The sequence below is a fragment of the Melozone crissalis genome, unplaced genomic scaffold, assembly GCF_028551555.1.
Source record: "Melozone crissalis strain CALT ecotype California unplaced genomic scaffold, PUWL_Pcris_2 ptg000027l_1, whole genome shotgun sequence".
Classification (NCBI taxonomy): Eukaryota; Metazoa; Chordata; class Aves; order Passeriformes; family Passerellidae; genus Melozone; species Melozone crissalis.
The window spans coordinates 32,915,270-32,939,221 of NW_026535805.1; the positions used below are offsets into that span (position 1 = coordinate 32,915,270).

The window sequence follows — 23,952 nt, forward strand, 5'->3', positions numbered from 1 at the left end:
CCCATGGCCACTTCAGTAACCACAACCATGAGATGTAGAAACTAAAGCTTTCTGATGCGCCTTCAAAACATAAAGAAATAAAAAATATTAGTTGGTTCATCAGATTCTCAGCAATTTTTCTGCTAGTTTAGCTGTAGACATCAGTAATCCCCAAAGAAGTAGAATAATAAATGTGTGATGTCACCATTTCATAGGTCCTGTGTGGCCTTTTTCATGGCTCATGACTGCCAGCATGATGCCTTCAGACCTCATAAAGCAACTTTTAGCCCAAAGGAGAAGTCTGCCAGAACAGTCCCAGGAAAGGGGGGCTTGCATCAGCCTGTCCTAAGCTTCAGAAGGGGAATTCCCTACACTGCACACCCCAGTCATGTCCATGCTGCAGTGGCTTCTCTGCTTTCTGTTTGTGAGTGGGGAAGCACCTCAGTCAGTAGCAGTAGTAGTGCTGGTATCCATGTGTGTATCCCATTGAAATCCTTACTGTTAGCTCTATAACCTCACGCATGGCAGAGTATTGGCAGCTTTACTGTTGAACCAAACACTTCAACATTGAGCAAACCACTCTTCTCTGCACTACAGCCTGAGCTTGCTCTTTCTGTCTTGGTTAATGACCATATCCTTCTCTTTTCTTGCCCTTGCTTTTTTTGGTCACATAAATTTCTATAGGAGTTGAGTTTGGGTTATTTTGTTGGGTTTTTTTTTTTTGAACTGGCCAGTTGTTTTAAAAAATTATTGCCCAGTAAATTTTGCTCAACTGAAATGCTTTAACAAAGATGTGGTAGCTTGACATCCTTCTCAGGTACCAGAGCTGCACCTCTGCTGCCTTTGCCTAATTCACACTGCCCTCCTCAGGGCCACCCCAGCCAGCAGAGGCAAGGACATCTCATTTTAAAATCTTGTAGGCAGTTGCTAACAGAGAAAGTTGCTGCTGCCCAGCATCAACTACCTTTAAGCACATGAAATAGCTCATCACTGTGCAAATATTTAAAGCTGAGAAAAGCAGAGCACTCATCAGGAGAGCAATCCTTTTCCTACAGAACAGGGTCAGGGTCTGACCTCAGCTTACATGGTCTCAGGTCATTGCATATGTTTGCACTTCATTCTGCACTGTGAACATATGCAGTCATATGAGATGATTGACATGTATATGTACAGATACCTGTGGCTCCAATCACTGCCATATTCTGGGCATCCAGCATATTTTCAGAGAGCTATCCACATTAGTAACATGCTTATCTGCTGTGTTATGTATTTGTGTCACACCAGCAATGGTTAACACAGTTATTCTGTTACCTTTTCTGAGCATTCAGCAGCCATTGAATTACCACTACTGTCTCTTGATTAACATGCCTTCATGCCTTTATGATGTTAAAATAGAGATATAATACTTTCCTAGGGATAAACACTTACTTGAGAACAACTGACTTAATTTACTATATAGAAATAATTATTAGAAAAAGATTTAGACAGACCTGGGCAATACTTTACTTGTACAACTCCCAGCACAGGCAACACAACTTTTGCCTCATCACTGATGAAAAATTTACGTCATCTGCACTGTGACTTGCTCATGTCAAGGCCAAGCACAGTTTACACCTGTGACTTGTAAGGTGCTCTCCCTCTCAGTTTGAGCTTCAAGTTTTGTTTAAAATTTAAACCTTTATGTAAAATTCACTGACAAATCCTCACTCACCAAAGATAAAACCCCCACCTCTAAGTACTATGTGCAGTTTTCACCTGTACTTGGTATAGCAGCATCTCAGTGTTGGTATCAGCCCTGCAGAGCCCAGCACAGCACTGGCATGAAACCCAGTGGCAAACAAGTTAGAAAGTAGAGACCATGTTCTGCCTCCACTTTGTACCTTTTTTCACAGTTTGGGCCCACACTCAAAGTGCCAAAGCTGTCAAAATCTATGGAAGTTAAGTAGCTAGGGAGCTTAAATACTTAGGACTCGGTCCTTGAATTCTTCAGTCCCTACATACGGGTTCACAAGTTCTCAGGAAAGGGGAAGTCCTGTAAAGTTTTTTGTGTCACCCTCTCTGCTGCTGTCCTCCATACACCTCCTGCTTGAAAAATCTACAGGAACCAGCACACAGTCCCACACAGCCCCATACTGCAAAACTAGAACCCTCACTTTTGCACAGATCCAGCAAGCCAAAGTGGTTTATTTTTCACCTAGCTCATCTGTATAGAAGCCTGTTGAGAAATTGTGCATGTGATTTGGCTGTTGTCACCTTCAGCAATCCATTCTAGAAATAAATGCCATTTCTCAGTGCTAAGTTGTTTTCAATTTACAAAAGAAGTGAAGTGCTTCCTTCTCCCCCCTCCTCACCTTTATACTAAGGTATGTCTAAGGTGTCTAAGCAGGCTATTTATTCATTACTCCAGTCACAGTAATTTATGGGAAGACCTTTGTGCAGGTATATGACATTAAATAGTTTTTTTTCAGTTGCTGATCATTCCACAATTGTTAAAGCAGTAAGATGATACCATCAATTTACCAAAAGAAGTTTATCTTCTTTTAGTGTAAAGGACCAATTTACCATTGCACAGAAGCACAAATGTTGGATTTTATGCAATGTAGATAAAAGCATGTGGCAGCTAGTGATCCCTCTTCACTGAGCCTCCCTAATTTTAGTGGGGCTTCTATAGGGATATCACCAAAGGGTCTCAGCAGCCCTCACCAGCAACATGCCTGGGACTCCAGAAGTTGTACAACTGCAAGGAAGAATTTCTTCTTCCAGTAATTCCCCTCAGAACACATACTTTAAAGTGACACTAATATGATACTAAGCAAACAGTTTTGGCCAAACATTTAAAAAGCCAGCAGTGCTGGCTTTTTTAAAATAAAAAATGAAAACACACATGGCCTAAGTGTGCATCAGTCTTTTCACTTAGTGCTCAGAGGTCTCCAAGCTGAAAACTAAAAGCAGAGGGAAGAAGAAATGCCCTAATTCTGTGGATATTAGTGGAGCTATTCTGTATGATCCTGGATTAATGCAATAATGAGCTTGCCTGTGGAACCAGATCCCTCAAATTCCAATTTTTGGCAAAATCACAAGTTGAGGTTGGCATAGTCTACACTGCCACATTGAATCAGGGAGCTGAGTATATGGAAAGCATTTTTGGTTAAGAAACATGGCAACAGGATCTATTCAATCCTTTTACCCCAACATCCCACTTTTCAAAAGGTAGTTTATGTACTTTGATAAATTTTGTCAGACTCCCATGGAGATCAGAGCCCTGTGTCCATGCATTTGGTCCATCTGGGCTGTGGTGAAGTGCCACAGTTGCACAAGCAGCACGCTGCAGTGAGAGAGCTGAGTTGGCAGACAGGCACAGGTGCACAGGTTCAAGCAAGGGACAAATATCTCCTCCACAATCAGGCTGTGACCCCTGAGGCCCCCACTCTGCAGAGGAGGACAGGACTCCAAAGGGAGAACAGCAGGAAGGGCAGAGCTCGTTGGTGACAGAGCCCTGTAGTGCATGCTGTTTGCTAGAGCAAATGGGAGCAAGGGATTGAAGGTGTGCAATGACAACAGCAAGGACCTTCTTTCAGTTCCCCCCCACTTCCTCTTCTCTGCTTCTTTCCCTTCCCCCCACTTTTGTCATTTTTGTGAGACTGCAAACATACTTCTATGGGCCCTTCAACCAGAACTGAAAGCAAGCCAAAGGGAGTGGACACTCCGTTTCACCAAAGATCTAAGTCTTTTCTGTTTGAAAATTAAAAAAAAAAAAAAATCAAATTCTATTTCCATGATGATGGCTGCCAGAGGAAGCATTTTACCACAAAACACGTTCCCAGGACTTAATCTCTCTAGCTGTATATTCAGGAGGAGCCAACAGTACTTCTTAAGAGAGACTTGTCAAATTACCTTGTCAAACAAGTGCTTACATTGGGTTTACCTTCTGCTGAGTTCATACCTATCTGCAATTCCTTGGTCTCATCCATGTTTCCTCCCTCTACCTTTCTGCTCTTCTGCAGAAGAACACTTCCCCATGTCCACTGTGTCCTGTTGTGCCGCTAGCTTTGTATGGTCCTTGGGTGTCCAGTGGTTGGGCAGTCACTGTCAGCTGGCTTGCAAATTGTATTTTGTGTATATTTTATTCTGACTGAATTCTGAAATGGAAATATTTTAAAACAAAAAGTATAAAGTATTTATGTTGCTTGTGTTGTAGAATAAAGATGCAAATGCAAAATAAATTATGCTTTGGTTTTTTCTAATGGAAATTATTGTACAATTCCTGATGAAGCAAAGGAACAGAGCAGAGAAAGGACCTGAAATACTTGGTAGGTACTAGCAGGAACTGCAGTTTTCATGGATGGCCTTGGGAATTTAGTTACTCTGAACTGCTTTGTGTTTTTGATGGAAACTGAGATCTAAACACTGGCAAATTACTCCTACAGCACTTCTAGCCAAAGTCTGAGTTTGTGGGGTGGAGTAGGATGAAGCTACTGAGATAGTTAAAGGTGCAAGTAGATACTGTGCAGAATTTTCATGCATCTAGACAGGTGAAACATTTCTCCCTCTTCAGTATTGTCCTCGGTATTCTCTCTTAAATGAGGAGAATACTGTTGGCTCTGATTTCATTAGAGATGGATTGCTCAGAGCTCTCATTCACAGCCAGACTTGTGTTGGGTTTTTAAGCTGGGCATTCCCTGACCACAGACAGCTTAGATAGCACTCCTCAGGTGTTCCCAGTAAACAGGTGCATGGATGCTGCCATGTTTCATTGTGCTAAAATGAGAGCTCAGCAAGGTTTGTCCCTGTCACCAACATCCCTCTTTTGATTAGTCAAACCAAAGATTGCTCCTGTTGAAGAAAAACCTTTAATTTAATGAAAATAATAAGCACCTTCTTTACAGCAGTCACCCCTGCTTCTATATGCAGCCAAAATTTAGGTACTGAAGGAGAGGGTTTGCAGTGTCCCTTTCAAGAGAACTGCCATGGGCTTCCTGAAAGCACGAGTGTTTCAGTGACAAGATATAGCATCACACAGCAAACCTTAGGATATACTTCTCTGTGGTCAGGGATGCTATCCACAGCCCAAAAGCAAGTTTTCCACATAATCTCAAGAGGGGAAAATGCAGCCAGCTTTCCACCTGTCCCCACTGGGGTCTCTGGGCATGGGCTCCCGTACACTGAAGCAACATAAGGCCTGGCCTTGACTGGTTGTTACATAACAGCCTCATCAGCATGAAGGTTAAGAACAGATTACAAAGCAACCAAATGAGGTTGTGATGCTTTAATAATCTTACACACTTCTGGCAAAAGAGAGTGTGTTAAATCCCAGCCGTCAGATCTAATTTCATTCCAGGGAACTACCTTCTGCTGCTCCACACGTCTCATTTAGATCCCATTAGAAAGATTTTCATTTCCTCCTAAAGAGCATTCAGTAATGTGAAACAGCAGCAGAGTAAATACAGAAAGTAGTGCTCCACTATTCCTCTCACTCCTTACACGTACAAATTCCCAGTTGCCTTCCCACTGATGCTGGGGTCAGGCTAGAGTGGCTTCTGCTGCCACTAGACTTACCTAGGAGACACTTGGTCTTGTTCTTCTGTTGAGGAACAGAATGTTAAGAACACTTGCCAAAGAAAACAGGTGTTAACAAATACCTCCAAAAACAATAGAGAAAATTTTAAAAGGAATTAAACAGGCACACCATTGAATCTCAGACATGCTCTTCGCTTCAGTGGATTCACTAAACTCATTCATGTTTTCACCATGTAAGTTTATCACTGGATACACAGTATTAATCTGTGTTATACTAAATGTTAAATGCTCCCCTGATACCAAGCCAGACTAATTGTTTCTTAATAAGTAATTTTTATTTTTTGACAAGGTGCCAAAGAGTGCCCAGTGTCACTGCTACTGTTTTTCAGGTGGTATAACCAACCAAGCAAATAAAAAATTTGTCCTTGAACTCAAAATGGTCCAAAGTATCTAAACATATGCTCTGGCCTCTTGCTTATCCCAAAGTAGTAGATCTGTGAGATAATCTGGCAAGAGGAGAAAAAAAAACCCAAAAGAGAAAAACAGCAGCAAAGATTGTTTATAGGAGGAATACAGAAAGGCAAGCTAGAGGTACCAGCAGGGACTTCAGGTACGAGACAAAAGGGAAACACACTTTGGATGAGCAGGTGGGGTACAGTAGGTTTGGACAGGAGACCACTGTCACATCCATACCCCCAAGCACTCAGGTAAAAATGGGACAATATTTTCAGTAAGCCTGCTGGAAGCATGCTCTCTCCAGGACAGATACTTCCTGATCATGTTTTCCAGATGAAGAAACCTTTTGGTTCACTGAGCAAACCTATGGCAGAAGTTGAAAGAAGCAGAAGGAGGCTGGTATCCTGTCCACAGAGCTATGTGAAATGCAGAGTGATCTCTGATTTTGGAGCTTCTGGCAAAGAAGCTAGCATCAGGATAAACCTCTTAACATCTAATATCACTGCAAACAAACACAAATTGAAGTCTTTATCCAAATGCATGACACAGAGTCCTAGAAGGGTGCAGTCAGTATACAGATTTCAAAACTCAACAGAATCCAAACTAAATCAGAGCAATTTAGATGTAAGCACAGGTCAGCTAGGTCCTACTCTTATAATGGAAGGAAAAAATAAAAAAACAAACAAAACACCAGAACCCAACCTATCAGCCAGGCTGCAAGTGCCATTTTCTGACTCCTGATAGAAATTCATAGTAATAAATCTGGATGATTTTTTTAATAAGAGATTTGTGCCTATGTCTACACTATAATTGCTGGGAAGTATGTATCCATAAAGGAGAGCCAATACTTCTGATTTGCCAGCTCTGAGAAATTATGCCCAACCTGAAATATTTTTCTTTGCTGTGGTTAGTGTGACCACTTCTGATCTCTTATTATGTTCATTCCCTACCACAGTCAAACAAAATTACTTAAAATAATGTGGAATACTTTTCTGGGTAGCATTTATAAATTATTTACTATGTTTTTTAATGTTACATTATACTCCCAGCAGACCGCTTTGTACTTCAAATCAGGTTCTTTGTTCCAGAGATTACAGGGAGAGGAAGAGATCAAAATAAAACTGGGTAAGATGCTATACTGAAATCTATCTTATAAGTAATTTTGTCTAGGAGGTCAAAAAAGACAAATCTTCAAGCTTGAGAAACAATAATGTCAAACATAATGAGAAAGTGAAAAATGGTTTTGAAAAGGTATTGCAGTAACTCATGTGAGGAGGGGAGGGTGGCAAGGCTTTTGGTTGGTTTGCTTACTTGCAAAAACAATTCTTTGTCCCTTGAGAAAACAGAGGATTTGGTTTCTGGGTACAATTGCAATGCTGGCACCACAAACACAAGGGCCCTGACAAAAATCTTCTTTTAAAATCCCAGCTGCAGGGATGGTCACCAGAGCAGATCTTACATCTCTCTTGCGTGCATTACCTTTTCTTTTAAAAGGACACTAAATAATTGAACATCTCAATGCAGGCTCTTGTGACCAGGCCCAAACCCAAGAGAATAAAGATTATTAGTTTGCAAAGCCGAGCATGAAGGTTAAAAAAAAAAAAGGGAAATATTTTAATGTAGTTTGCTACATGTGTTTTTTCTCACACATTTTCAGTTTTTTAAGTGGAGCTGTGCTGAGAGTAGGGCAAGAAGGATGACAACTATTGAGGGTCTGTCTGTAGGGGATTGTGGGGTATATAAACTATGCTGTGTTGTTCTAGACAACATCACAGATCTGCAGTGACTGCAGAAGAAAAAGAGGATGACAAAGAGGAACCCGAGGCAGGGCACAAGTGCCAAACTACACCACTCTTACTGTCTCTTTTAGAGCCTGAGCCATCAAACCAAGCCAGTCTGGCTGGACAAGCATCCCTCTCAAGGAGGCTACACCCTGAACATAGCAAAAAGTAATGGTTGGAGTAAAATAAAGTTTTAAAACCCCCTAAACCCTGAGGAGCAACATCAGAATGTAAATGCCTCTAACCAGTCAGGCCTTGAGCTGCCCCTACAACCTGGGCACATTGTAAATGCTCGCCCCTACAGGCCCCATTGCCCCTTAGCAGCCACCTGGCTCCTCCTGCTGTTAGCACACCAACTCACTTATCACAGAGAATGAGGAGGATATTCCTGGAAAAGGGGTGAGAGGATCCCCATCTTGTAGCAGAATGAAATAGCTGCCTCAGATGTTCTTTTCACAACTGATTCCCTTTGGCCACCACTGCTCCAAGCAAAATCTGCTTTTTCCCCAAAGAGAAAATCCACATTTAATCAGTCTGGCTTTGGGCTTTCCCCTCTGCACAACTCTGGCTGGCCCTGAAGATCCACACAGGAGCAACATTTTGCACAGCAGCATCAATGCAGCCCATGCGGGCTGACCTGGAATGCACCAAGGGACAGACACCCTCTTCCCATTCCCTATCCAGAAGTGGGTCACTGCAGGGGATATTTTCTCACTACTCTCTCAAATGACAATATAGCCTCCTATATATTATGAATATTATGAATTAAGGACTGCATATATGGAAGAACTGTTCAGATCATCCATTCAACCACACCAAGCCTCAGAGCAGAACCCTCTTTACATTTTGCTGCTGTTTTGACCCTTCTCGTACAATCCCTCACCTTAACATCAGCTTTCTGCAGAAGGCACTATCACGTACATCTATATACCTTAACATCAGCATATCATTCTTGGGCTGCATTTCCTAACTGAAAACCTGGCCTGTTAGTAATAAAGCTGCCCATGCCGAGTAGTGGTTCTGAGAAGCTCAGTTGTCCAGGTATTTCTAGTGTGCAATTATTCCCCTCGAAACACTCACACATCCCTCAGACAACATGTTTCTTTCAGGATGGGTTTGCCATGCCGCTCCCTGCTGCCAGGCTAAGCCTCTTCTTTTAAGAAGCCACACTTAAAGCCTTTGCCTTTGTATCTGTGGCTTGCTATGGAGGGTATTGCATGGTGCCTTGTCTTTTCTAATACCAAGCCCCTTTCATTGCAAATCCCATGGCATACTTTCCACTTGCATCCATGTAAGCTCTAATGTCCCCGGCCTGAGAAAAGTGTGACAGTACCTTTACTCCACTGTTACAGCTGTTCTTATCCTTATGGCCTTGCACTGGTCAATTCTGATATGCTTTTACACTGGGAACATCTGCCTGTTGTGTTTAACCCATCCCTTTCCCTCTCTGCCTCCTGACATTTTATTTGCCAGTCTATAGGTCCATTGAGGGAGCTCTTCAGCCTTTCCCTCACAGTTTTTAGCTGGTAACTTCAGCACCCACAAGGGCAATGGGTTTTTACTTGTCCAGCAGGCATTGTCCGCTAGCACACAAGCACAAGGCACGGCAGCCAGCCAGGACGGGCAGCGCACCGAGCACGGCGCAATCGACACAAACGGTGTCATGAAGCAGAACCAGCCCAGGGGGGTTTGGGCAGCTGCCACAGAGCCACGGAGTGACAGTCACAGAGTCACACCCAGCAGTGTCACACAGCACCTGCTGCACCAACAGGACACCCCAAGGGGGAGAACGCCTGCCTTGGAGCCCCTCACTTCCCCCCTGACTGGTGGGGAGAAGTTTTCCCTTTTCTCTGCCCCTTCAGGTACTGCTGCAGTCCATGGGTGCCATCAGCTCTGCTTTATTAGCATCTATTAGCATTTATCATCCTGCATTTCAGGCTAAATTGCTTGCCTTTGTGTAACAAGGCTCATACCCTAAAACCTAGGTTTGACTGCAACTTTCCTGGCCTGTGAACCATTATCAAGTGTCCTTAAGAAAATAAAGTTGTTTTCACATCTACAGATTTGGGGCCTTTTTTATATAAAATATTTTCTTAATACATTTCATTTTTATAGCAAACTCTATTCTACAGGTTGCAGGAGGCTGTCTCTTCTCCATAAGTTTGAAGTAGGAATCTTTAGATTCAAATCAGTAGATTAAACTTCAGGATGTGAGGTCTGAATTGGAACACAAATTTGTACACAAAATGTGTTTTTTCAAGCAAAACAGTACAAAATTACTCAAAGCCTCTCAGTTGATGTTCTGGCAAATAATACAGTTCATATGGATTCAGAAGTCCACAGTTTCCCTCCTGTCCAGAAGGCCAATGGCCTTAACAACTGAGTACAACATGAACAAGTGCATCCTGATTTTTCAAAAATTTCCAGCATTTTAACAAAGTCAAATGAAGCGTTACAGATTCCTTGTTAATGATGGGCAATATCAGGGCCTCTCTAAGCCTGTAATCAGAGACAATAACCTGTAAGAGGGTCTGTTGATTGCTACAGTTCTGCTCTCGAGCCTCACCTGGCTCGAGACAAACACAAAGGACATAGAGGTTAATTTGCATTTTTTCCACTCTGATGAAGAACTGAGCTAGTTTTGGAAGCTAGAAGAGCTACTGCTTCTCCAACAGTGCTCTCCTGACACTGGTTCTAAGTAACAATGTCAGAAAGAACAATTCCTTTGGAATCTAGAGATAAAGATTTTTTGGCAGCAGATGATACCAACCAAATCAGGCTATATAGAGATGTGATCATTCTTTTGTATAAAATCTACTGTGTCAGCAACAAGTAGTGACACCGACTGCTGTACTTGGATACAGTCTCAGGAGACTTCATCCAGGGATTCACAATATTCTAGCAGAAAACTGCATCAGTTTGAACAAAAAACTGAACACAGGACTGCAGATATGTTGAGGGTTCAGTACCTAAGGCCTGCCCAGAGCAACACAAGGTCAACCATCAGGGTAAGCAACATCAAACACAATGAACAATGAGGGAAATCTTAAAAGTTTAATTTTAAAAGCTCACCTGAAGGTTAACCACACATTCACATTTCTCCTTAGAAGTTTATTTCCTCATATTGCTGTCATGGTTCAGGAATTGTACTCCCCAGGTTAGTGTTTCTCACTGAAATTCCAAACTTCACACCACTTGCTCACCCACACCCTTTCCCCCTTCTTCCCTCTCAGAGGATTTGAGAGGAGAATTGGAGCCACAAAAGGCAAAGATCATGGGTTGAGATAAGAAATATTTACTAGAAACAGCAATGAGATAAGAAAATCAACAATATTAATAATGAAAGTACAAAAGGGAGAGTGTGGAGCTCAACCTGACTGCAGCCACACCACCCAAAATTGTTTCTTTTTAGAACATCATCCTAATAAAGTAGCAAAATTATTGTTTTGCTTATGGCAACACTTTTAAAAGCAAATGCAACCAAAAGCATAATGTAGTCAGCTGGTCCTTCAGAAATGCTGAAAAAAGCCCAAATCACCAAAAACCCAACCATAAAACCAAACCCTCCTCCCCTCCCTTCCCACTAAAACAAAGAGCTTCTATATTTTGGCTAAATAGGAATGAAGTGCCACAGTGTGTGCTGGCATATATGCAGTCTTAAATAGAATGGCAGATTTTTCTCTTAAATAAGAGAAAACAAGAATTCAGGGTAAGTATGACCAAATGTAAATGAAGGGGATCAAACCTAGACTGACAGAAATTACAAACAAAAATACCTAATAAAATCCCATAGCTCTAGACAGAGCAATCCATCCATACATCAGATGGGTACTGCTCAGCCACCAGCACTCTGCCATGACCACAGAGCTTTTCAGGTGTTACCACATTCCCAGAACTAAGTAAAGCTAAAATTTCAATATAATGAAAATTTATCCAAAAAAGTACAGATTTGCTTAATTACCCAAGTGAGAAGGGAATTGACAGAAACTAACACCACTCCCACCTGAAGGACACAGAAGCACCTGCCAGCTGATTATTGGCAAAAGTCATCCTGTCCCACCATTTCTCCTGGTGAATCTGCACCTGCCAGCACAGGACTGCTGACAGTGGAACACCTCACCCACTAAAATTCTCGTTTTTCATTATTCAGATTAACCCTCATACCATCCCTCACAGCACCACAGTCATTCCATCAGGGGAGTTTCACCAGCACCTGTGGGCAGCAGTAAAAGAAACTGGGGGAAGAAAGTACCAAGAAACTTGAAAGGTTGTCTAAGGCACTGTGGATATTGTGTTCCCTACCAATATTGGTGGCATTAGAGCCTAGAATTACACTGCAAGCCTTGAACATCTCAGCAATCAGGGAGATGAATAATTTATGACAGACAGTTTGAGTTCTGAACTGAGGACAGTGGAGGTGCCTGTTTTCTGCAGTGGCTTCCTCAGGAAGTCTCTCCCTGCTTCTCTGCCGGGGCACTGCAAGTGGTAATACCAACACTGCCTCAGCTAAAAACATCACCTTGGCATTGTTTCACAAACCTTCACCAAAGTTTAATCAAAGTCAGTAGTGCCATTCCATGTCAGCTATTTTCTCCAGATTGTTTGACCTGGCAGCTTCCAGATCAAACTATTTCAAAGAACAAAGCCAGTGGAGGAGGAGGGCAGGACGTTTTGTCCATGTCAAGATCTGGTGATCTCTGAACTCAACCCACACTTCAAAGTGGTGAGCCTGACATCTGGCCAAGGGCTTGGAATTAAGGATGAGCCTCTTTGCCCCAGCTTTCACACTGCATCATGCCTCAAGGTACAATGGTATTTATGGACTCTGTGTGAGAAGGAAAAATCAGTGTCTGTGAGCCCCACAGGGCTGTCAGAAATCTGCAGCAGATTTGCCACCACAAACCCAATCTTGAATGGCTCTGCTTCAGTTCTGCAGAGGAGCAGATCTGCTCTACAAAGGCAGTGCAGCAAGTGGACACCTGACCCCTGGCAGCAGGAAGAGAGTATCCCAATCACACTCACTAATCTTGCTGCTGGCTCCACTGGTGAGATAAAAAGCCAGAGGGACAATCATTACTTTATATTCTAATTACCTGCCTGACAAAAGGCACTGCATTTCCCCAAATTCCCACTCGGCCTCAGCTCTACAAAGTTAAATCATTCTTACACATTTTCCAGAGGTCAAGTATTCAAAGCAGTACTTGACAAATCGGGTCATAGAAGTACACACCTTATTTTTCTTGGCTAAAATTCATCAACTAGAATCTAAGGATGCCAAACAGGTGTTTATACTGTAAGGGGACATATTTTTTTACTTCTCCTCATTATTCATGCACAGTCCCAAGGCAAATTTATAGCAAGGTTTTAAAAATAGCATTAATAATCTTAGGGGCTGCACTAAGACCCTAATTAAGATGGTATATGAATGTTTCCTGCTTGCATGTGAGATTATAGATTTAAGCTACACAGTCTCAAGGCTCCTGAAAGGAATTAATTTTATTAACAGTGGTTTGGGAAAGATGGTTGTTATTCTTGCTTTTTTACGAGGTGTTGAGACATCAAGAGAAATATTTTACTATTTTGACCTGTGACCTGTTAATCCATGTTTAGGACCTGGCTTCTCAGTGGGCATTGTAAGTCACAGTGTGACTGCCCTGGTCCTGGTGGCTGGACACACTCACCACCTCTGAAAGTGCTTTCCAAGGAGTAAGGCATTGAGGAAAGGAGGTGAAGCATGCAAAGGCTTTGCTGAGGTGAGATGTCCAGCTTCACACAGGAGCACCTCAGCAGAAGCAAGATTTCGGTTTCCAGCAATGATGTGGCTGCTTCAGCAGCAAGACAAGCCCTTCATGCAATATTGCTGTTCCCTGCCCACTGCTCACCTGGCAAATTCAGTAACAAACTGGGATAGATTTATCAAACTACCACACAGCCATGGTTCACCTGCAGGGTGAATCCCTCCTGCAAGCTGCAGACACAGGGATCACAGGGAGTTTTGGAGCAGGTTCTTGCAGGGCCCTCCCGCTAGAAATGGTGAGTGCTGGCACCGCTGGCCGCCACTGCTGGGGCTGCAGGAGCAGAGCCTGCCACTGCCAGCTACACCTGCCCTTTTCTGGGAGCCATGAACTAAAAGAAAAGTTGATGAAAAAAATCCAAGCAAGAAATAAGAGGTTAAGATTCTAACCCAATTTCTATCATCGGTCCTGAGCACAACTTTTGCTTGGACAGATAAGCCTTGAGAAATCATAAAAAGTGCACCACAGCTGAACAGTTCCAGAGTTGAAAGGGACTTTTAGCCATAGCTTTTCCCTCTGCCCACAGCAAGGCAGCAAAAGGCACCTGCAGCTTTGCAGCACAAGCTGCATGTTGAATCAAGGTTTAACTCAGGTTTAAGAGTCCTCTCTTCAGAAGTTACCACACATCAGTGAAATAAGTTCATGCTTCTTTTTGGGGATAAACAGAGTCTTCTCACTGGAAACAATTGCCATTTAACAAATAGCCTAGAAAACTGTTAACCTGATTTAACTGAACTGACAACTCGTTCTTACCAGAAGCAATTGCACACTCCCACAGTGACCAAAGCTTTCCTGGCAGAGCTCTCTCTCTGGATTTATCATTAACATCTACATCCTAACACTGCTAAATAATTCAATACAGCATTTAGCCTCGTGTCCTTGCCTCTCTACTCAGAAAACACTTTTCTTTTCTGTATGTTTCAGCAACAGGGAACAAAAACCTGCCTGGATTGTGCTTTCACCTTGTGCTGTGTAACTGAGGGGGGCACCTCAGGTACCCTTTCACTCTCAGCATAGAAGTGTGGGGCTTGTTTCTTTTATTTTGTTGGAAATAGCGTTTATTAGATAACCAAACATAGAGCGTTATTTATCCACATGGAGTCATGACCATGTGGGCTTAGATTCACATGCAAATTCCCCTTTTAATAATCCTAATGCAGGGAGAGCTCCAATCAGAGCGCTATCAGCCCCAGCTCCCAGATACCTGATGCCAGCTTTGCTGGTAATGTAGGCCACGGAAGCAAATCCAGAGAGATTGAGTTGGAAGTGGAGAGAGGCTCTGAGATCTATTTGCTTGCCTTCCTGACGACAAGGGGTGTCTGAGTTCTTTTTTTCCTTTCCGGCTGGAAGGGGGATGCCATCGGAGAGGGATCATTAGCTGCGAGCAGCCCGGCTGGGTCCAGGCTGGAGGCGGAGACGCGGCGCCCACAGCGAGCCAAGGTGGAGGCACGAAGGCAGAAGAGCAGGTCAATGAAAGCATGAGGTGGCTCCTGGGCAGCAGCTTGAAACACTTTGGACATGCTGACAGGGGGAACTATGACTGGCTAAACAGTGAACCAGGTGGGCCACTTCTGGAAACAGAGCTTCAGGTCTGTACCCTGCTCACCCCTGTGGCATGTCCCTTGGCTTTGCATGTGTGTGTATGTCTGTGTCGCACCTCAGTGTGCAGTGCAGGGTAAATCCCTGGGCACTGGGACCTACCAAAGCAGTGATGATCAATTACAGAGAGTCGGAGCATTTCTTTATTGCCGCTAAGTCTTTTTAAACACATTTGCGGAGGAGAAAAACATTAGATGGAAAAATTTTGCTGGGGTGGCAGGTAAGGAAGTTTAATTACTTCTTTTAAGCATAAGGCACCCTCGATTTCCTTTCTGATAAAGGCATGTTTACGCTCTGCATCTGGTGCCGGGCAGGCTCTCTGCAGATGTTGTGAGTCCCGCGCAGGCAGCGATGAACTCTTGTTCCCTAAGCTGGGCGCTGATTACTTCTGCCAGAGAGGATCACATGCAGCCGGGGGGAGGGAAGCAGCCCCAGAGATGAAAACACAGCCTGCTTTCTGGCTTTGTCTGGGACATAGCAAAAGGGTTTCTCTGATCAAAAATAGTCATTTCAGGTGCATGTAGCTCCACAGTAATTGTCCGAAGCATGTGGCGTTAGCAAATGAACTGGCTACATTACTCAGCTGATATATACAAAGTGTACTGTTGCAAAATAAATGGGGGTAGGGGTGTGTGTGAGTGTCAAAACAGGACAGAAAGCAGAGTTTAAATGTTGCCACGATTTTGTGAAAGTCTGCTTCACTGGTAACATTTCCAGAATTAGAACAGCAATGGCAATGTCTTCACACCTCGAGACTTGCTTTTATCTGACAGTGGGAAACAAACAGCATCACTAGAGTCACATTCCAACAAGTATTTGAAAATTCTGTGTAAATCCAGGCTCACTTTTAAATTACGTGTCATTACTAATGGATACAAAGCCACATAATAATATTTTTCTGTTTGCCAGAGTTACATGTTTTTGCTTTTTACAAGCAATAATGAATCAGCTTCAAGGATCAGGATAGAGTTTGGAAAAGAACCTAAGGGGAGGACCACACCCTAATGACTTCAAAGCAGGCTTTGTTCCAAATCCACTTAAAACATTTCAGAAGTATCAGTTTCCTGCTTCAACTTCAAAAGATATTAGTATAAATATGGGCTGTATTAGCAAAAATAATTTCAATGGAGTTCTAAGTATGCTAGCAAATAATTAAGAACATAATAAATCTTACCACAACTCAATCACTTCAATGGGAATTTCAGCAAGCAAAATAAACTTTCATTTTTCCATCCTCGCACAAAAGCTTCCCTTAACCTCAGGTTTTGCCTTATGAGGTTATTCCCTCCCAAGGCAGGTACTACCCCCCCTTTTGTCCAGACACACAGCTCAGCTCCAAGCCCATTCCTTTACTCCTCATGGATATCCCACACAAGTCAGCCACACTCTGCCTTCCATTCCTTTTCCAGCAGGCACGAGTGAAAGCTCATCTCAGCTGATATGGGTCACATAATCTGTAAGCTGGCAACTGTACATGCTCAGCATGTTAACAAAACATTGGCAGACAGATTACTAATGAAAGGCTTTTCTCCTTCCAGTGTGTGCTCAGTGGCTGGGGGAAACTGACCCTGTGCTTCAGTCCCTGCAAATATATAAATGAAAGGAGGAGAATAAGCAATGTCCAAACTATATCCTACTAAGAATCAGTTCTGGTAAAACAGGACTTTTTAGAAATATGATCTCTTTTATTTCCATGCTCTTTTCTGCCTTTCTCTATTTTAAAAAGGGTATTTTCCCACATTTATGTGTCCGTAACTTGTTTCATGCTGGAAGTCAGATCCTTATTTTTGTCACTTACAAACCTGACAATAGATGCTTGTGATGACACAGGCAGAGCATGCTGATCTCCAATGAAGCAGCACAAACAAAACCAGTAAATTAATAATTCCATCAGTCACTTCATATGCCTGGTGTAGAAACTTTCAGATATAAAACAGTAGAGGATTTTACCTTAAATATGTTCTGCAGTTGTAGTACTTTCAATTAATGAGGATTGAGTTTGATTTCTAGAAATTTTTATTTTCCAGTTCTGGCAGCCATTCCTGATACCTATACACAGTGGTTACTTTTCTAGTTTTAGAGCTTCAGCTGCAAGAGTTAGTTTTAGGTCAGTTTAGAACAAGTTTTAGTTTGGCATTTCCGAATTTTTTTTAAGTGACCTTTGATTCATTGTATTAAAATTATCCCCATTTTTAGTGTAATTTTTTAAATGTAATTTTTTAAATGCCTATTAGATTTTCCAAGTCTTTATGTTAAGATCTTTGCAATATTCTTCAGTAGCCCTTTAGGCAGTCATTGCAGAAATGGAAACAAAAGCACAATAGAAAAAGAGGGACTAATATTGATCAACTGTCTCTAATACATTTGATATATTTATACTGGTATACATACAAGAAGTCCATCATTGTCCTTTTGGAACTACATCTCAAAGTAAAATCAGTCCATGTAATGTTTGGCAGGGGACAGCATCCAAAAGGATACATAACTCCCTGTTCAGGTCCAGGGCATCTGTGGGGCAGTAGTTCTAAAAACTATTTCAGCTCAAATAATACACTAAGTAGCCTACAAATTACTTCACCCAGATAGGAAAGTCTTAACATTAGCTGTGTTTAAACAGCTATGAGCACTCTGAAGCACAGCCTGAGCAATACCAGTCTTTATTGTCACCTGTTAGCATGCAAAAAAAGCATGAAGCTGAATCAGAGAAGGTTTAGGTTAGATATGAGGAAAGATTTTTCACTCAGAGGGTGGTTGGGCACTGTAACAGCCTCCCCAGGGCAGTGGTGACAGCACCAAGCCTGACAGAGTTCAAAAATCATTTGGACAATGCTCTAAGGCACATGGTGTGGGTCTTGGGGTGTCCTGCACAGGGCTAGGAGTTGAGATCAGTGATCCTGATGAGTCCCTCTAACTCAGCATATTTTATAATTCTATAATATTGCCTAATTCTTAATCCTATCTGCTTTACATGCCACTAATTTGCAGATCATAGTAAAAGTCACTTACTGTTCTTCAACAACTATACAGTAGTTGTAAAACAAAAGAACAAACTAAACAAATTTATTATGTCTTCTTTTGCACACATTACTGAATAGGTAGCCACCAGCACTGGTTACTGTGGTTATTTTGAAATAGAATAGGATAAAATAGGAGTAGTTCAGTTTGAAGGGGTCTGCAATGAAAATCTAGTCTAACCACGCGACCTGTTTGCTTAGTACAAGAGAATATGGGCTGCTTTGTAACAACATTGCAATTTTTGACCAGATCCCACAGTGCAATAATGTACTTGCAGGTTCAGGGCACTGCCTTTCCACCTTCAGAGACAGCAATACAGGTGCAGAATTTCTGCAGACCATTCCCAAAGATCTCAACCCAGGTAGTCAAACCAAGGAGTAACCCACAAGAAACACTTCCTCTGATCTGTCTTGCCCCTTCCCCAGAGCATTTGGTGGCAGAGACAGGAGTACAGCTCCCCAGGAGAACATTTGCTTTACCTCACAAGCAGGCTGTCCTCTCTCCTCCCACAGCCCTCTGACTCTACACACCTGCAACACGGTACCCTGAGGTATTGTGGTGCTCATCTCCTTCCCTAAGCAATCTATCACAACCCTGAGGAGGCACTTTGTGCACAATAATGTAATTAAAAACTATATGTGTTGCACAGCAAATTAAGGATTTCACAGATTTCAAAAATGCTGGCATTTATTCAGGCTTGAGAGCTAGATCTTGCAATTTTAGAAATAGGGCTATAGGTTACTCTTTGAGGGCCTTTAAACAAGAAGAATTTTCAGGCCCGTAACCCACTGATGCCCTAAAGTGTCTTTTGTGGCTATCTCACAGACTGTTGCCATCTGAGCCAGCTCATACTACAAATAGTTGCACTCCTTCCATTTTTTTACCATTAGATGTGAACTGTGCCCTCCAACAAGAATATATTTTGCACATTTCTCTTAATAGGTACTTCATTGCAAGGCCCAAGACCTCTGGGTTCCCGTCAAGGCTTTGGAGCAAAGTGTATTTCCCTGAGACCCAAGAGCATTTGTTAATTCCTTCCATCAAGCCTAACCTTTCCTTCCCTTTTGAAATCCAGTATTCTGAAATCCAGTAATCCAAGCAAGGCCTTGTCTTCCAGCCCTGACTCTTGCCTGTGCCCCCACCAGCACATGAAGGATACACTGAGTCCTTGGCCATCATTTAACATGCAAATATCACTGCAGTGAAATTTATAGGGAAGCTGCACTGAGTTTAAATGGTAATTGGGGCTGTATGTACCTTTTACTAACCTCATGTAGGAAACGCTGGCAATCTCACTCCCTGTCCTCACAAACCACCAGAGCACTGTACAACTCAGATCCTGAGACAAACAACCTGTATGAAAGCCTTCTTCCTACAAATTAAACCCAAAACTTAGACTTGGATTTTAAAAACAAGCTCTTCATTGATCAGGAATAATGCTGCCCTTTATAAGCTCAGCTCTTCTCAATATTTACTGTAAGAGTATTGGTAACACATCAGTATCAGTGAGTCTCCACATACACAGAGCACTAACATAATACTGCTGAATGCTTTTTTCTCATTTTCTCTTGAAATGTTTCATGCATGTCATAAGGCATGCTAGCAAAGCATTAACAAACTTTTTTTAAAATCCCTCAATTTTTAAGAAATTATTTAATGTTTGCATTGGAAGAACAGCTGGAACAATTTCTTCCAATTCTGCTCTTTCCTGACACCCATTGAATGGTCAGGTAAGACAACAGCTTATACAGCCAGAAAATCTTTAATAAAAAGTATCAATAAATATAAAATAGTTCTTTAATAAGCTTTTTTGGGGGTAAAAGACCATTGGAGAAAAAAAGCTTCATAGCTAATCTGCAAAGGTTTCAGTGTATTTTAAAATTAATGCATTTAGCTTCTGACCCACAATACCTTAGAGAAAAAATAGAAAAGCAGTAATGTCCCCTACATTATTTGTTAGGAGTCAATGCCTATTTATTTTATTTTTCTTAGGCATGACACATAATAATAATTTCATAATATGACAACAAAGCAAAGAGGTTACAATTGACTAGTAGATAACCTGTTGAATGTAGATTACAGTGTGATTTTGTAGCTGGAAGAATGACTGTGATTCCTGGAAGAATAAGAACATAATTTTTTTGTAGACTAAAAAGGAGATGCTGGAGTTACTGTTCTTTTCACAAAGCCAGTGCTGCAAACAGCCCAGTTTGCATTCTGGCTTCCAAACCCTTGGGGGAAAGAATCACTGAAGTTCTCCTAGCCTGAATTCACTCAAAAAAAGGGAAATCTGATCCATTGACCAGTTTAGTCTCACCATACAATGTGAAAAAGGCACCTCGCAGCATTAATCAAGAGCTTACAAAGGGAATTACTTGATAAACAGCTTTATAAAGTTTGGGTTTTCCTTCTGCCCTAGACTAGACTCTGAATGAGACCCAATCTTTGGAAGATGGAGTCAGACTGGAAACAAGATATACTAAATTTTAAAACTAAATCTACTACCACACAAAAGCACAAATGGCTTTGTTGGTTTTTCTCATAGGTTATGACTCCAGTTAACATTACATCACAATTCAAAAGCTGTGGGACAGAGATCTTTTGTGCTACATTTGTAGAAAACAAAGCTAACACAGCAGTCACAACTGCTACTTCTCTTACACCAGAAGTTCTTTTTCCGTAGTTTTAAACAGGAAAAATGATTCTTGGATCACTGGCTGAGCAAGCTCAAGAGGTCCAGTCCAAGCTGTCCTGTCCAAGAAAATACACTGTGTTTTATTTGGAACTGGCCTGTGAGGTTAGAACGACCCAAAGAGAAGGTATTGTAGGCAATGGCCTCTGTTTGAAAGGGTTATTTGCTGTAATATTTGTTCTTTAAACAGTTTTCCAAACACAAAGAAGCAACACCAGATGGTGGATCACCAGCCTTATTCATTTGCAATTCAATGTTCTCCTAAATTTTAAAAGCTTGACCAGTCTCCTGAAAACTGACCAGTCTCCTGCTATAATCCAAGAGTAATAAAATGTCATAAAAAATGGCATATACTTCCAGGTTTTTAGAGTTTTTCCCCCATTGGAGACAAGGTTTTCTAAAAATCCAACACTCTTAGCAACTTCTCTGGGGTTTTTGTTGTCTCTGGTTGTAATTTGCTTAATTGGCCAGTAAATAGAATTCATGAGTCTGCAAAACATATTGCTTGATTGATACTGGTGTAGAGAGAAAGAAATTTGGAAAAGTAACTGTTATGTCACAAGGCAGGGATGGGGAATGTGGTTTTTCTCTCTGATTAAGAGATCTCCAGGAATCCAACACCCTTTCCATTTGCTTTGGTTACAGAGCAGACAGCAGACAAGCTCCACCAAAGACGACATAGAGCCCTTTCTGTGTATCATCCTGCCTGCCACCATGATGCTCTTCCTGGCATTCCTGCTGCTCTTCCTGTACCGCCGCTGCCAGCGCCCCGCTCAGCAGGGCCAGATCTTCAGCATCGACCTTCCCGAGGCCCTGCCCGAGCACGACGGGCCCCACTTCCTCTCGGCCCTGCCCTGGAGCAGCGAGCAGAGCTTCCACTACTCCACGCTGGTCCCCGACGCCACCTTCCTCTCGGTGTGCTTGCCTCCGTCCTACGAGGAGGCCACCAAGAAGACTTCCCTGGAGGAGGCTGGCTCTGAGCCCTCTCCAGACCCAGTGCCTCCCTACGAAGAGAGCAGCAGCACCAAGTGAACTTCCCACGGAAGCACCTCAGCTGAAGCATGCAGCACAAAGGTGGAGCTGCTATGGCCTTTAAGATTGGTGAAAAGGTTCCAAATGAGGCACAAAACCAATGCGTTTAGGAAGGAAGAAACTTGAAGTAACAGGGACTGCATCTCTTCACCTCATCCCAGGATTCCCTACCTTTCATTTGTGGCACGTGTACACACGGTGTGGCACCAATCCAATCCAGACTGGTAACATGGGGATTCCAGTTAACAAACATGTCATGCAAGGATTGAATTTAAGGAAAGCTGGGAAGCTCTTCCTCTGTAATCCCTCAGCTACAATGAAATGTCAATAATGCTATAGATTCAGCAATCACAAAAAGGGCTTTTAGCACATACATAGTCCAGTTTGGGTTGTTGTTTTGGATTTTTTATTTTTATTTTATGCATTTATATTTAAATGAGTTTTTGCAAGCTGAGTTGCTCAGTCTGTGTGCGTTTACATCACATCATTCTGCAGTGCTCTGGAATGATCACAGCAGCTCTCAGGAAAGCAAATAAATATATAACCTCTACAAAATTTCCAGTAACTGTCCCCAAAGGTTCAAATATGCACTGTGAATAAAGGCGGTCTTTTCTCACAATTGGACAATGAGGACAAGCAGCAACCAGGGAAGACCTGATTGTTCTGGGTGAGGAAGCCTCCATGCAAGAGCACCCACAGTCTATCGCTACAAGCTGCTTGCCAAGGTCTGCAAGGTCCCAGCATTCCAGACTACTCAGCTGACTTTTTTTCCAAGACTAAAAAAATAAACCATGTGACTTAACTTGGTGCAGCGTGTAAAGGAGTTGAGGAAAAATTAATAAAATCAAGTGCACCAAAAAAAGCCCTGGTCTATATTTCAAAACAGCATTATAATCCCTTCCCCTTCATCCCTAGGGCAGGGTGAGGCTGGTTCAAGTGTGCTGGTGGCAGTGGTTCAGAGGGTTTGCATATGCTTTCAGAAAATTATGTATGTCAACTTTAATTCTTTCTTACAGAATAGCATTTTCACCAAGTTGATAGATGCTCTTGTTACAGAAGGTGGTTGCTACAGGTCCTGACAGCCTCAAAGGTTATGCTGGCAAGGCAGAGACAAATGCCATGTCATGGCACCTGCAAGGAAGAATCTGTCATAGCAGCTGGTGCAGCCTTGGTGTATCTTACAAACCCAAAGGCTTGCACTTGGTGATTTCAGCAGCTGTCAGGAGGTGTCAGTAACAGCCAGTCCTGCTTTAGGAAATTAGCATGTTCCTTAAAAAAACCCAACAAAAACAATAACACAATAGCAGAAGAAAAGTCCTCACTGTACAGCAGAAGAAAGGCCACTTTAGAGCTGCAAGGTGGTTGAATTCTGTGTTATGTCAACAGTGACACAATCACAGTAACCAAATAGTCCATAAAAAACTGATGTTCCACTCATACGTTTCTGTTACAACGAGGAAAAAATATGCCTTTTTTATTTAGAAAAAAAAAAGGGTTATTTTCTTGAACTACAAATTTGAGTTAATTCTTTTCCTAATGTTCCGAACTGAAGCAGCAGATATTTTCGAAAACTCCAAATTCAATCAACCATTTTTCTTCTCAGACCATATCTGGGAACAGTTCCCGGTATTTGCTGATGTGTTTGAAAGTACCATATTCTAATTCCTCCTCACATTTTCTTTACTTCCTTAATATTTGGTACATGCAGTTGTTTCTAAGGAAAGCTGGAAAAATACAAAAGCCCCAAACAACATACCTAAATGGAAAGGTACAAAGGTTTGAGGCTCAAAGATAATATTCCACTAACTTCAGGGGAATTGTATGGATATGCTTGAAAACTCACACATTGTCATGTCAAGTTGAATATATTTTGCCTTAAGAGATCTTAAGAGATTTACTGTGTCCTGAAATGAGTTATGCTGTTCTTCAGCATGATCTCTTGTTTACCCTTCATTTGGGTAGACCCTGTGGGCTCATCATCCTAAACTGCTCTCAAGTTACCTTAGTTACAGTTCAGAAAAATTTTGACTGGTATTTCTTGTGACCAAGACTGATATACTTCTATAACTAGTTGAGAAATGCTATT

The 23,952-nt window shown here is 42.1% G+C and overlaps 1 protein-coding gene across 1 annotated transcript; it reads left to right on the forward strand.

Annotated features, from left to right (window-relative positions):
• Nucleotides 1–15,006: 15,006 nt before the first annotated feature.
• Nucleotides 15,007–22,043, forward strand: SMIM28 (small integral membrane protein 28). The gene is made up of 2 exons (XM_054280577.1): nucleotides 15,007–15,117; nucleotides 21,480–22,043. Exons 1-2 carry the CDS (start codon nucleotides 15,007–15,009, stop codon nucleotides 21,864–21,866), a joined length of 498 nt encoding a protein of 165 aa, XP_054136552.1. The 3' UTR covers nucleotides 21,867–22,043.
• Nucleotides 22,044–23,952: the final 1,909 nt, after the last annotated feature.